Source organism: Rhineura floridana, chromosome 1 (assembly GCF_030035675.1).
Source record: "Rhineura floridana isolate rRhiFlo1 chromosome 1, rRhiFlo1.hap2, whole genome shotgun sequence".
In the NCBI taxonomy this organism is placed as follows: Eukaryota; Metazoa; Chordata; class Lepidosauria; order Squamata; family Rhineuridae; genus Rhineura; species Rhineura floridana.
The window spans coordinates 49,776,942-49,789,285 of NC_084480.1; the positions used below are offsets into that span (position 1 = coordinate 49,776,942).

General features: G+C 38.2%; 1 protein-coding gene across 3 annotated transcripts in view; it reads right to left on the reverse strand.

Moving 5' to 3' along the window:
• Positions 1-338: 338 nt before the first annotated feature.
• FCHO2 (FCH and mu domain containing endocytic adaptor 2) overlaps positions 339-12,344 on the reverse strand; it is a 166,184-nt gene continuing 154,178 nt past the window's right edge. For all 3 annotated transcript variants that reach the window (XM_061621139.1, XM_061621129.1, XM_061621125.1), the window contains 3 exons: positions 11,320-11,384; positions 4,305-4,469; positions 339-3,175 (listed from right to left, as the gene is read on the reverse strand). In XM_061621139.1, coding sequence (XP_061477123.1) covers positions 3,153-3,175; positions 4,305-4,469; positions 11,320-11,384 — 253 coding nt within the window. In that variant the 3' untranslated portion in view covers positions 339-3,152. The remainder of the gene's footprint in view (positions 3,176-4,304; positions 4,470-11,319; positions 11,385-12,344) is intronic.

Consider the following 12,344-nt stretch of genomic DNA (forward strand, 5'->3'; position numbering starts at 1 on the left):
GATAGGCTCTGCTTATGGCGTAAGACCTGCTTTAAACCCTTTTCTTCCTCCTGCCAAATCCCTGGTATTTTTAAAAATACGAACAGTACAAAGATCCCATGAAATTTTCCTGTCCGATGAGCCCCTGTAGAAAGATAGAAGAATCTATCCATAGGAGGCTGCTAGGTAGACTTTTTTCCCCTTTAAAACAACATTATTATACCATGTGCTTTACTAAAATCCAAACACATTAAATGTGTTTCCTTTGTTCAAAAAACCCAATAGATTTAAGCAAGAAGACTGCCCTTCATTTTATGTTTGAAAATACCTCCAAGATAGCATATAAACAGTAGAGTCAATTTATAAGTTATATATTACGTGTTTATTATGGGGTGCAATATTTTTACATTTTGTGAAAGATCAAATGTATTTACATTTTTTCTAAAAGATTTATATTGCTCTAATTTACAATTCATAGAAACCAAAGACCCTTTAGAGTTGTGTTTACAAATTCCTCAAGAGGCAGCTACAAAATTGACCACTTTTATAAAGAAGCAAGATCCAGCTTGCTACCTGCAATTTTTCAGATATCTGTATTTTTATACAATTTCTAGATTTCTTTACAAAATTTCTATATAAACTTGTATGGCTTCAAAATTGTAACCTGCACCCTTTGTGAATGATATGTTTGAGAACACTTGGCATTAAGGCTAGATTAAAAGTGCTGAAATAGCTTTTTCACTAATTTAGAAACAGTACATGATTAAAAATAGAGTAAAATAGATTAATGCCTTACTATTGAAATTCAACAGTTTTGATTGTATTAGCAGATTAGAATTAAGATTCCAGTAAAAGGCTGTACCATTTGAAATGCCAATTATTTTAATTAAAATTCTAGTAATATTCAGTAAAGACTTACATTTTAGAATATGAAAATCCAGTATATACTGCTCCAATGAAATCCCAGTTACGATTTGATAAAACAATGAAAACATTAAAATGTAAACTAATTCAATATACATCTTTTGACTGCAATCCTACGTTCAGTTATGAGTGTATAAATTAGGGCTAGGCTGAAATAGTCAGCCCAGATTTTTTCAGCATTTGTTTGAGGGGGAGGGGCTCCCACCTAAGATTAACCCAGTCTTCAGAGAATGGATGAAATCAAAGAACCTTGGAGTGTGGGGTAGGATTACCTTTAAGACAAGGTGGCAGTCTTTTTAAAAAGGAAAAAATATTTACTGCCTCTTCAAGTTGTGGCTTGGCTGCCTTCAGCAACATTCCCTTTGAAATTAGGAACAGAATGCCCCATGGGAACTATTCTACATCATTGGCTAATGGTGACAGCCACCTTTTCTTTCCTTCAAAGGGTGCTTCTGGGAATAACGCTAAGCATTACATAGCATCATTTTTATGGAACATTCTGTCCCTAATTACAAAAGGAATGCTACTGGGCTGTTGAGAGCAGCCAAGCCATGAAATGGTACCAAAGCATTTCTTTTTCGGCCACTTTGTAATGTAAGCCAACCTTCCAACCAGAAGTTCTTCATTTTTTCCTAGCTCCCCCAAATTGCCACACTGTCTTCCCTTTTGCAGGGGACAAAAGAGGGGGTAGAGGGAGGGGAGCGTATTTGGCTCAGTATAAATTTATTTGAAATCAACACAACATATGCATCAACATATGTACCTGTCATTAGTTGCAGCCTTTATAGTAGGTTAACATAAAGTTGACTGATGAATCCATTAATTATTTTACAAGTATTTCTATATTTAACTATTTCCCCCCACACACTAGTTCAGAGGTATGTAAAATTCCATACCTCTATGACTTTTTATTTCAGCATTTAATAAGGTCTTGACAGCATAATATATAAGCTCTAAAGTAGTAATTTATGCTAAAAATTAACCTAATATGTTATTTCTGTTGTTCAGAGCCACTGTGTTTAAAATATGGCAAATCCAAGATTCAAATACTTAGTTTATCAGTTTTGTTGAAATTTAACATGAATGTCCATTTTTGTTCTGCTCAAAATAAATCTTTAAAAGAATGTTACTCCTCACAAGGTACAGCATTTACATTCATGCCGGTCTGAAAGCACTTGAAACTTTATAGTCAGCAAAAGGGAATGCTACAATTATTCTTGTATAAATTGCTTTAAAATCATTTAATACATCTTCAGGATTTTACAAATCTTTGGTGATACTGAAATTTTGATAACAAGTTGTTTTTCTCTGAATGTATCAAAGTCAAGCAGTTCCCTTTACAGTGGCTGCATTTATTGCAATTAACCCACTAGGAATCCGTGTAATATTTTAAAGGCCATTTTATAGTTATTTTACGTTTCCCTTCTAAATCCCTGCCATGGGAATTACACAGATGTACATATAACACGGAAAAACATCAAGTGTTCTTTGTGGAAGATCTAGAAATTGAAAAAGAAACGAGAGGCACATAGACATTTTGACAGGCACAATTTTAAAAAGGCACAAATGTTACACATTCCATATAAAAATAAATTAATCTACAGCATTAATTAAAAAATTGCAACTCCCATAAAGATAACTAATGGCAGAAGTAAATATCTGTTGTCTGTTGCAATTTTTAAAAAACATTGCACTTTACATTTTTAAAACCATCTTTTATAAAACAATATACACTTAATTATATATGGTATATGAAAATCAAGTTATTTTGTATACATATCTCTAACAAGATATGGCACATGAATATACAAGAATGAAACAAAAATTGCTTTGCCACTTTAATGGAATGGCAATAATGAAACTGAAAAAATATACTTTAGTAATATTTATAGAAAGCTAAAATATGTTGTGGTTGTTTAAGGTGTCACAAAGCACCACACACTTTAAATACTAGAAAAGATTGCTATTTTGGCTCTGAGGCTACATAAGTATTAAATATTTGAATAATTTTGTTTCCCAATATTTCAGTTGATCTACAGATAGTGTTGGGTGTTCATTTCAGTGCTATTATAAAATACAGAGTTTGTTTTCAATGACTTATTTTTAAAAGTGCATTTTTGTTCGATATAAGACTCCAAAAATTAAGCAACGTATTTTCAAAAATTAATGCATGTTAAAATAGTGTTGGAAAGGAAGTAAAATAGTGAATTTCTATTCATTGAGAGAACTGATTCTCCCCTGCACACTCATCAGCAATCTGCCATATATCGTCCTGAAAGACACAAAAAGCTTCTGTAGTTAACACTTTTTCAACAAAATGAAACCTTAAAACAGTTACACTGATTGCTATTACTTACAAATACAGTATTCTTCTATTTAAAGTTAACAACCAGAGCTATATGTTTAGATCAGGTTTCCACATTTCCACTGCCCTCTAGTGAGTGTGACAAATCCTACTAAGGAGCAAACCAGCAAAGGGAGATAAAGGAAGAGGCAACCTAATTTTGAGGTTGGCTAACAAAACCAGCCAAAAATTGTGGATCTGTTTTAATGTTTGAATTATATATGTCAAAATGTTTCATTCTTTATATTACAAGATTCCAAACCAGTATAAAACTCTGAAGGTTTTTCAAACTTTTGACAACAGACATTTTGCAGAGCATACAGTGGTACTGGCCACGGTGAATGTTATAAAATGTGAATAGGAGATTCGTGTCTAAGCACTGTGACTGACACATGCCAGGAGGTTACTCTCCTGAACCTACTACAAAGGCATATGTATTACAGACAAGCATATTCCCTTGTCACTCATGTTGGAATATGTGATTTAACTTGAACAGGTGAGTTGGGTCTGCATGGGGAGATACAGAAGACACCTCCTGATTCCTAGGCTGCACCTATCGTTTGATCTCCTGCTAACCCTTCCTGTGTAAACTGATATTCTTAGGATCCTGACTACATCTTCTGGCTTCTTGTTCTTTCTCGAGCGAGAGAGAGAGAGAAGCCATATTCTCTTTGTCTCTCTCCTCACATCATGAGGGTAAACACTACTTAGTGTTTGCCTCTCCAACTTAGCTAGATATAAAGTTCTTTCCTATCAAGTATGTACTTTCAGAAAAAAACTTAGTTTCCTTATTTTGAAGCTTAAAGACTTAGTGTGACTAATTCCAGGGAAGGTGTGCTATTTAGCAAGGATTCAAACACACACAAAGCTCACTCAGGTTTTTTTTGCTACTCTGCAATAACTCATGGTTTTGACTGTGGCAAAATACCAAATCACAATGTACATTCAGTAAACATATCTGACTTCCAAGCAAGTGCAAATTGGCCTTGCATTAACTATATCCCACCAATACCTAAAAATAGCAAGAATTGTATGGTCAGTTATGATTGTTGCTTACCAGTAGCAAACCTCTTCTTAATTAGGGAAAGCCGATAGCCAGTGCCTACTAGTTCAACGTCTACTCCTGAAAGAGTGCTTCCCTCACTGATGAATTGCACTGCAAGTGTTGCTGGCTTACTGGGTCCTTCTGAAAGATCAAATTTGGCCCTCAGGGAGCCAGAGCCTATTCAGGGAGAAAATTTTTTTTTTAAAAAGAATACACAAGTGAAAATAATTAAGCACTTGGTTTGCAACACAACATCTAAATGGTTGGGAAATAATTTGATCACCTGAAAATATAAGCATGTGTATTTCAGCACATCAGAAAGCAATCATCAACATCAGCCATGGGGAAATCTCCAACTCACAGGCCCTAATTAGGCCTGGCAAAGGTACTAATTTAGCTTCTGATGCCGTTTTCCCCAAATAATACCCACCTGCCCGACAATGTCATGTGTGGGGCAGGTAAAGACAGTTGCAAAGGAACAATTGGGAACTTAAAATTATGCATCTGTTTGTCACTTGGCAAGTGGGACTCACTGAGAGTGCTAATCAGCACTGACAGTGGATCCACTTGAAGTAGTCAGTATTATAGGCATAGCTTGGATTCAAACTACACTTGCAAACAAACTTTTTTTCTTTGTAGACACCTTTGCCAGTAACTGCAGAAAATAGGAAGTGTATTCTGGAAAACAATGCTCCTTCAAAGCATTTGGGGTCATAGCAAAAGAAATACTGAATAATTCACCTCCTCTCATTACCTAGGCCCTTGGTAGCACAATTTCAGCAGTCCTTTTGCATCTAAATCTATAGTATTGTGAACAAGGATTTATTCTCTCTACTAACTGTAGAGTAGCTCTCCAAATTAACATCCTCAGCTACATGTACATGCAATCCAAAGTTGCTAAGAGATCCAGCAAGTGAAGAAACTACACAGAGGCCTGGTTTGCGCTTCACACTAGCCAAACCATGGCTAAGTGAACAGTCAAGTGAGTGCATGGAGCAAAAAATGCAGCTGCTTTATTCCTCCACTGATCCTGCTGCTGCCATGCTACCCAGAGTTAATCCATGGTTGGGTTTAGCTCATGTCCAAACCTGGGCTCTTGGGTTTCTGTCTCTCCAGGCAACAAGGTTTGCTTTCAACGTGGTGGTTTGTCTGGGGGAGACAAGCCACAAGCCCAGGTTCTGATGTAATGCCAAGCTAAACCATGACTCAGTTCAAGGTGGCATGGCAGCAAGAGGGCCAGAGGAAGAAGCTACAATTTTCGCTTTGTGTTTTTGCACACTCACTTGTTCACACTTACTCATGGACTGGCTTAAAATACATCCAAACTGGGCCTGTGCATATGTAAGCAATGTGCTCACCACTTGTCCCCCTTAATTTCATACTCCTTGTGCACAACATCTACATACTACTCTTATTCACATACAAATTTATAAACTGTGTGTGTGTTATGTGCCTTCAAGTCGATTACGACTTATGACCTATGAATCAGTGACCTCCAGTAGCATCTGTTGTAAACCACCCCCTTCAGATCTTGTAAGTTCAGGTCTGTGGCTTCCTTTATGAAATCAATCAATCTCTTGTTTGGTCTTCCTCTTTTTCTATTCCCTTCTGTTTTTCCCAGCATTATTGTCTTTCCTAGTGAATCATGTCTTCTCATCACGTGTCCAAAGTATGATGACCTCATTTTCATCACCACCCTGAGCTCCTATTGGGAGGGAGGAACATAAATCAAATAATAATATAATAGTGATAGTTCTGGTTTAATTTGTCTTTTTCATGGTCCATGGTATCTGCAAAGCTCTCCTCCAACACCACTTTTCAAATCAGCTGATTCTTCTCTTATCCACTTATGCCTTTCCCAGTCCTAGCCGCCTTCTGATTTCTTGACTATTGTCTCCATTTTGGTTAATGACTGCGCCATGGTATTGATATAATCCTTGACAAGTTCAATGTCCTCATTATCAGCTTTGAAGTTACATAAATCTTCTGTTGTCATTACTTTAGTCTTTTTGACATGCAGCTGTAGTCCTGCTTTTGTACTTTCCTCTAACTTTTATCAGCATTTGTTTCAGATCATTACTGGTTTCTGCTAGTAGTATGGTATCATCTGCATATCTTAAATTATTGATATTTCTCCCTCCAGTTTTCACACCTCCTTCATCTTGGTCCAATCCCACTTTCCATATGATATGTTCTGCATATAGATTAAACAAATAGGGTGAAAAAATACACCCGTCTCTCACCCTTTCTGATGGAGAACCAGTTGGCTTCTCCATATTCTGTCCTTACACTAGCCTCTTGTCCAGAGTATAGGTTGCGCATCAGAACAATCAGATGCTGTGGCACCCATTTCTTTTAAAGCATCCCATCGTTTTTCATGATCTACACAATCAAAGGCTTTGCTGCAATCTTTAAAACACAGGGTGATTTTCTTCTGAAATTGCTTGGTCCATTCCATTATCCAAGGTATGTTTGCAATATAATCTCTGGTGCCTCTTCCCTTTCTAAATCCAGCGTGGACATCTGGCATTTCTCCTCCATATATGGTAAGAGCCTTCGTTGTAGAATCTTGAGCATTATTTTACTTGCATGGAATATGTTGAGCCCCAAGTGACCCAGGAGGGCCTGGATCAGGAGGTGGGGGTGCCCCAGGGCCCCTTCCCAGTGCAGAGTGACTCTGGGGGGGAGCTGTTTGACGGCGCACCCCCAGCTCTGCAGACGTCAGATGTGGAGAATGCTACTGAAGATCTGAGGGGAGGAAACACGACCAACCACTCTCTGGTTCCCACGGGAAATTTGCCCGCTCACGTGGAGACCCCTCCCTTGCCAAGTGCCCCAGGAGAGCCATTGGAACAAGACCTCTCACACGCCCCAACTCCACCACCCCCGGATTCCTTGTCTGGCCCTTCAAACGCTTCCCCGCCAGAAACGTCTCCACCCCCTTCAATGGAGCCGGCACCTGAGGAGTCTAGACTGTCCGATGAGCAGACATGTGTGTGCCCTCTGTCACCTTGTGTGCGGTGCCGAAAAAAGAGGCTTGGCCAGAGGGAGATCCCACACAGGAGTCAGAGATTACAGGCAAAAACCTTTCCTATTTCCCCCTGATGAGGGTGCTGAGTCAACTCCCTTACATGCTGCAGTGTAAGCCTGAGTAGTTAGGGATTACAGTAAGCTAGTTAGCTAAATTTTTGAGATGCCTTGCCTTCGATGTTACTCTAATAAAACAGGAATTAATTCCAGTCTCGCCTCCGTTTCATGATTCTGACTCTGGGCAGGACAGAATATTAAGGCAATAGGTCAATAATTACAGTAGGGCCCCCGCTAATACAGCAGGTTAGGGACTAGGCCCCCACTGTAAAGCGGGGCCCCATAGACTATAATGGGCTGCGTCATGCGAAAATGATGTCAAAATGGTGTGCGACAGAAAAAACCCGCCGTATTAGCAGAACAAGCGCTGTAAGAGCGGGGCCTTTCCCTAATTGAAAACCGCCACATGAAAGAACATCTGTAAAGCGGAACGCCGTAAAGCGGGCCCCTACTGTACTGCATTCTCTGGGATCTCTTTTCTTTGGAATTAGGATGTATATGGAATGCTTCCAGTCTGTGGGCCATTGTTTTATTTTCCATATTTATTGACATATTTTTGTCAAAATTTGGACAGATTCAGTCTCAGTAACTTGAAGCAGCTCAATTGGTATGCCACTATTCCTGGTGATTTGTTTCTTCCAAGTATTTTAAGAGCAGCTTTCACCTTACATTCTAAAATTTCTGCTTCTTCATCATATGGTTTCTCCGTGAATGAATCTGTCATCCTTGCATCTCTTTTATATAATTCTCCAGTGAATTGCTTCCATCTTCCTTTTATTTCCTCTCAGTCAGTCAGTGTGTTCCCCTGTTAATTATTCAACATCCCTACTTCTTGGTTTAAATTTCCCTTTAATTTCTCTAATCTTTTGGAATAGGGCTCTTGTTCTACCTTTTTTGTTATCCTCTTCTATTTCTGTACAATAATTATTGTAGTAGTTCTTTTTGACCCTATGTACTAGTCTCTGTATTATTGCATTTAGGATTCTAAGCGTGTTTTGCTTTTGCGTTCCTTCTCTCTAATCATTTTAAGAGTTCCATCAGTCATCCATTGAGGTCTTTCTCTCTTTTTAATTAGAGATACTGTCTTTTTGCATTCTTCCCTGATAATGTCCCTGACTTCACTCCATAGTTTTTCTGGTTCTCTATCAGCTAGGTTTAAAGCCTCAACTCTGTTCCTTATTTGATCTTTAAATTCTTCTGGGATGTTATTTAAATTGTATTTTGGCATTATGATTGTTTTGTTCTTCTTCTTTTAGATTTACTCTGATTTTCGATATTACCAGTTCATGATCTGTACCACAGACGATATGCAGACGATACCACACTACTAGAAGAAACCAGTAATGATTTGAAACGAATGCTGATGAAAGTTAAAGAGGAAAGCACAAAAGCAGGACTACAGCTGAATGTCAAAAAGACTAAGGTAATGACAACAGAAGATTTATGCAACTTTAGAGTTGACAATGAGGACATTGAACTTGTCAAGGATTATCAATATCTTGGCACAATCATTAACCAAAATGGAGACAATAGTCAAGAAATCAGAAGAAGGCTAGGACTGGGGAGGGCAGCTGTGAGAGAACTAGAAAAGGTCCTCAGAAGTAAAGATGTATCACTGAACACTAAAGTCAGGATCATTCAGACCATGATATTTCCAATCTCTATGTATGGATGTGAAAGTTGGACAGTGAAAAAAGCTGATAAGAGAAAAATCAACGCATTTGAAATGTGGTGTTGGAGAAGAGCTTTGCGCATACCATGGACTGCAAAAAAGACCAATAATTGGGTGTTAGAACAAATCAAACCAGAACTATCACTAGAAGCTAAAATGACGAAACTGAGGTTATCATACTTTGGACACATAATGAGAAGACATGATTCATTAGAAAAGATAATAATGCTTGGAAAAACAGAAGGAAATAGAAAAAGAGGAAGGCCAAACAAGAGATGGATTGATTCCATAAAGGAAGCCACAGACCTGAACTTACAAGATCTGAACAGGGTGATTCACAACAGATGCTCTTGGAGGTCACTGATTCATAGGGTCGCCATAAGTCGTAGTCGACTTGGAGGCACATAAGAACAACAACACAAGTATTGTAATATTCGTACGTTCCATTTCTTTCTTGACAATTTCTAACTTTCCCTGGTTCATGTTGGACTACAACCTGGGAGACCAGGGTTCGAATCCACACACAGCCATGAAGCTCACTGGGTGACCTTGGGCCAGTCACTGCATCTAAGCCTCAGGGGAATGCAATGTTAAACCCCCTCTGAATACCGCTTACCATGAAAACCCTATTCATAGGGTCGCCCATAAGTTGGAATCGACTTGAAGGCAGTCCATTTCATCTCATTGTGTACGTTGAACAACTCCAGACTCTTCTTTCACATCTGTGTGCTTCAGCCTCTGGGCTTCCTTTTGTCTTTGAGCCAGTTGTGTCATTAGTCACAGAGCTACTCGTACTTGTCTGTTGTTCTTCCCCAGTAACTCAATGAGTGCCTTCTGACCTGGGGGTCTCATCTTCCAGCACTATCTCGTGTTGCAGTTTGGATAGTCTATTCATACGGTTTTCATGGTAAAAGGTATTCAGAGGTGGTTTACCACTGCCTTCCTCTGAGTCTGGATGCATCTTAGTCTGGTGTCTCAGCTTTGACCATTCCGCCTTGGGTGCCCCTGCTACGAGTCTAGCCTCTTGGTCTAGACTCCTGACAGCATTGCTCTCAGCTTCTTCGATACTCTCAAACCCCATCACCATGTTAAGGTATGCATCCTAGAGGGGGATTTATAAACTAGTTGCTTTTTAAAAAAAATACTGAAAGCAATATATTAACAACAACAAAAAAAGAATTGTATCAAATGCTAGTCCTACTCAGAGGAGACTCATCCAAGTCAATGGACATGACTAATTTAGATTCATTAGCTTTAATGGGTCTACTCTGAGTAGAACTAACATTAGATACATCCCCTAAAACTCTACTTAAGCAAGTGTGGGAAAGTTTGGCCCTCCAGATGTTGATGAACTCCAACTCCCATCAGCATGACCAATTACCAGGGATGATGGGAGTTGGAGTTCAGCGACATCTGGAGGGCCAACACACCTGACCTAAGACACAAAGCATACTATAAAACTGTATAAAGGACATTCTCAAAATACTGGCAGAAAGGGGCAATTAAAAATTGGGCCCTTGTTCACACAGTCTATAGCATTGCTTACTCTCTGCTGAATCCCCTTCAACTAATTCACTGACATATTCTTTTAAAATACATTTGGGCTGCTAAAGTTTTAATAAACTTAACACTTGAACAGATGAGTCAATGGCTAGTGAGGTCTAATTACAATATACTGAAGCCAGTGCACTGATAGCCTATAGCTGCTAAGGTAACTACCTCTGTTCTTCCTTTCATTGAGTTTAATTATGGGGATAAATTAGCAAAACCATACATCATTCTTATGGCTTATGCAGGCAATTAAGAAGATTTTTTTTTGCAACAGTTGATCTTTGTTTTTATTGTATTTTAAATGTTTTTATTCTGTGTTTGTTGTTTAACATGTTGTAAACCACTTTGATGTTTTTAATGAAAATATACAAATATTGTTATAAATAAATAAATTTCTATGGCCAAAACAAGAACCTAGAATATCCAAAGCCAGCTTTAGCATTGCAAATATAGAAGAGTTAGTTTCTGAAGAAAAGATAAATCATAAAAATGACTTTGGCAGAAATGAAACCTAGAAATACTTTAATAGGCTGATTTTGTGCCTGAAGGGCCCCCCAAAGCAGTGTTATCACACTGACAAGAAACTTCATACAATGTACTAGACAAGACATTAAATGTGCATCAGTTTCCCATTACTTACTTGTTCAATTTGAAATAAATGATCAATAAGAAAAAAATATATACTGGTTAATTTTTTTAAAAAAGTTATATTCTTACCTCCATTTTCTGATTTTTCTGAAATACTATGTAATTTCCAAAAAGCTTTCATCTGTTCTGAATTCCTGTAAGAAAAAAGCCTAGTTAATGAACTTCAGGTAACGTCAGTTTTCAGAAACATTGCTACCCTCTGAGTTACCCCCTCTTGATAACCTTTCAAATAACTAAGATGACATAGTTCTACAAAGGTGAATGCCTAAATAGATAGCATTTGAACAATTAATAAATCTCACATTTATATGGAAAATGAGCTGTCAAAGAAGCATAAAAATATCAACAAAAAGATGCATTGGCTTATTATTGGACAATTGGGTTCTTGTTTAAAGAGACATGAGCACGGCTTGACCCCCTTTTTGTCTCTGCCTTTAGGGCTGGGATGGGGAATCTATGACCTCTGATATGTTGGACTACAGTACCCATCACCCTTGACCATTGGCCATGCTGGCTTGGCTTGTTTAAACTGGGACTACAACAACATCTGAAGGACAACAGATTTGCTATCACGGCGTTAAGGTGAAAATGTAGAATAAGAATCCAATATAGAAAGTCCATGGACAAAAAAAAAACACTACTAGGGCTAAAACATGTTTTGCAAAAATCTGTAAGGCTTTAAGGAGCAATTAGACTGCTGGTCCATCTAGAGACAGGTAAACAGGTGCTTCAAAAGTCGTTCTGCATCTGCCCCCAAGGATTTCCTATCTGACCACAATCCCATTATTATGCGTTTCAACTGCTCTTTTACACAAGCCAAAAACAAAACATAACTCAACAACCAAACACAGGTCTGTTTAAACTGCCTGCCCACCATTGTGAAGAGCACCCAGGCTGTCAAGATGACTTCCCTTGTACATCAGTCGCTGAACCATGTGTATGAGCTAAGGCATTAGCAAATGAGAGTGAGTAGCATAAGAGAAAAAGGTGTAACAGATTTTCATTATAATTTATACTAGTATGGAAAACATTTTAAAAACCAACCTTTGTTTAGCTCAGATGGCACCAAGGATTAAAATTAACATGATGGCAGC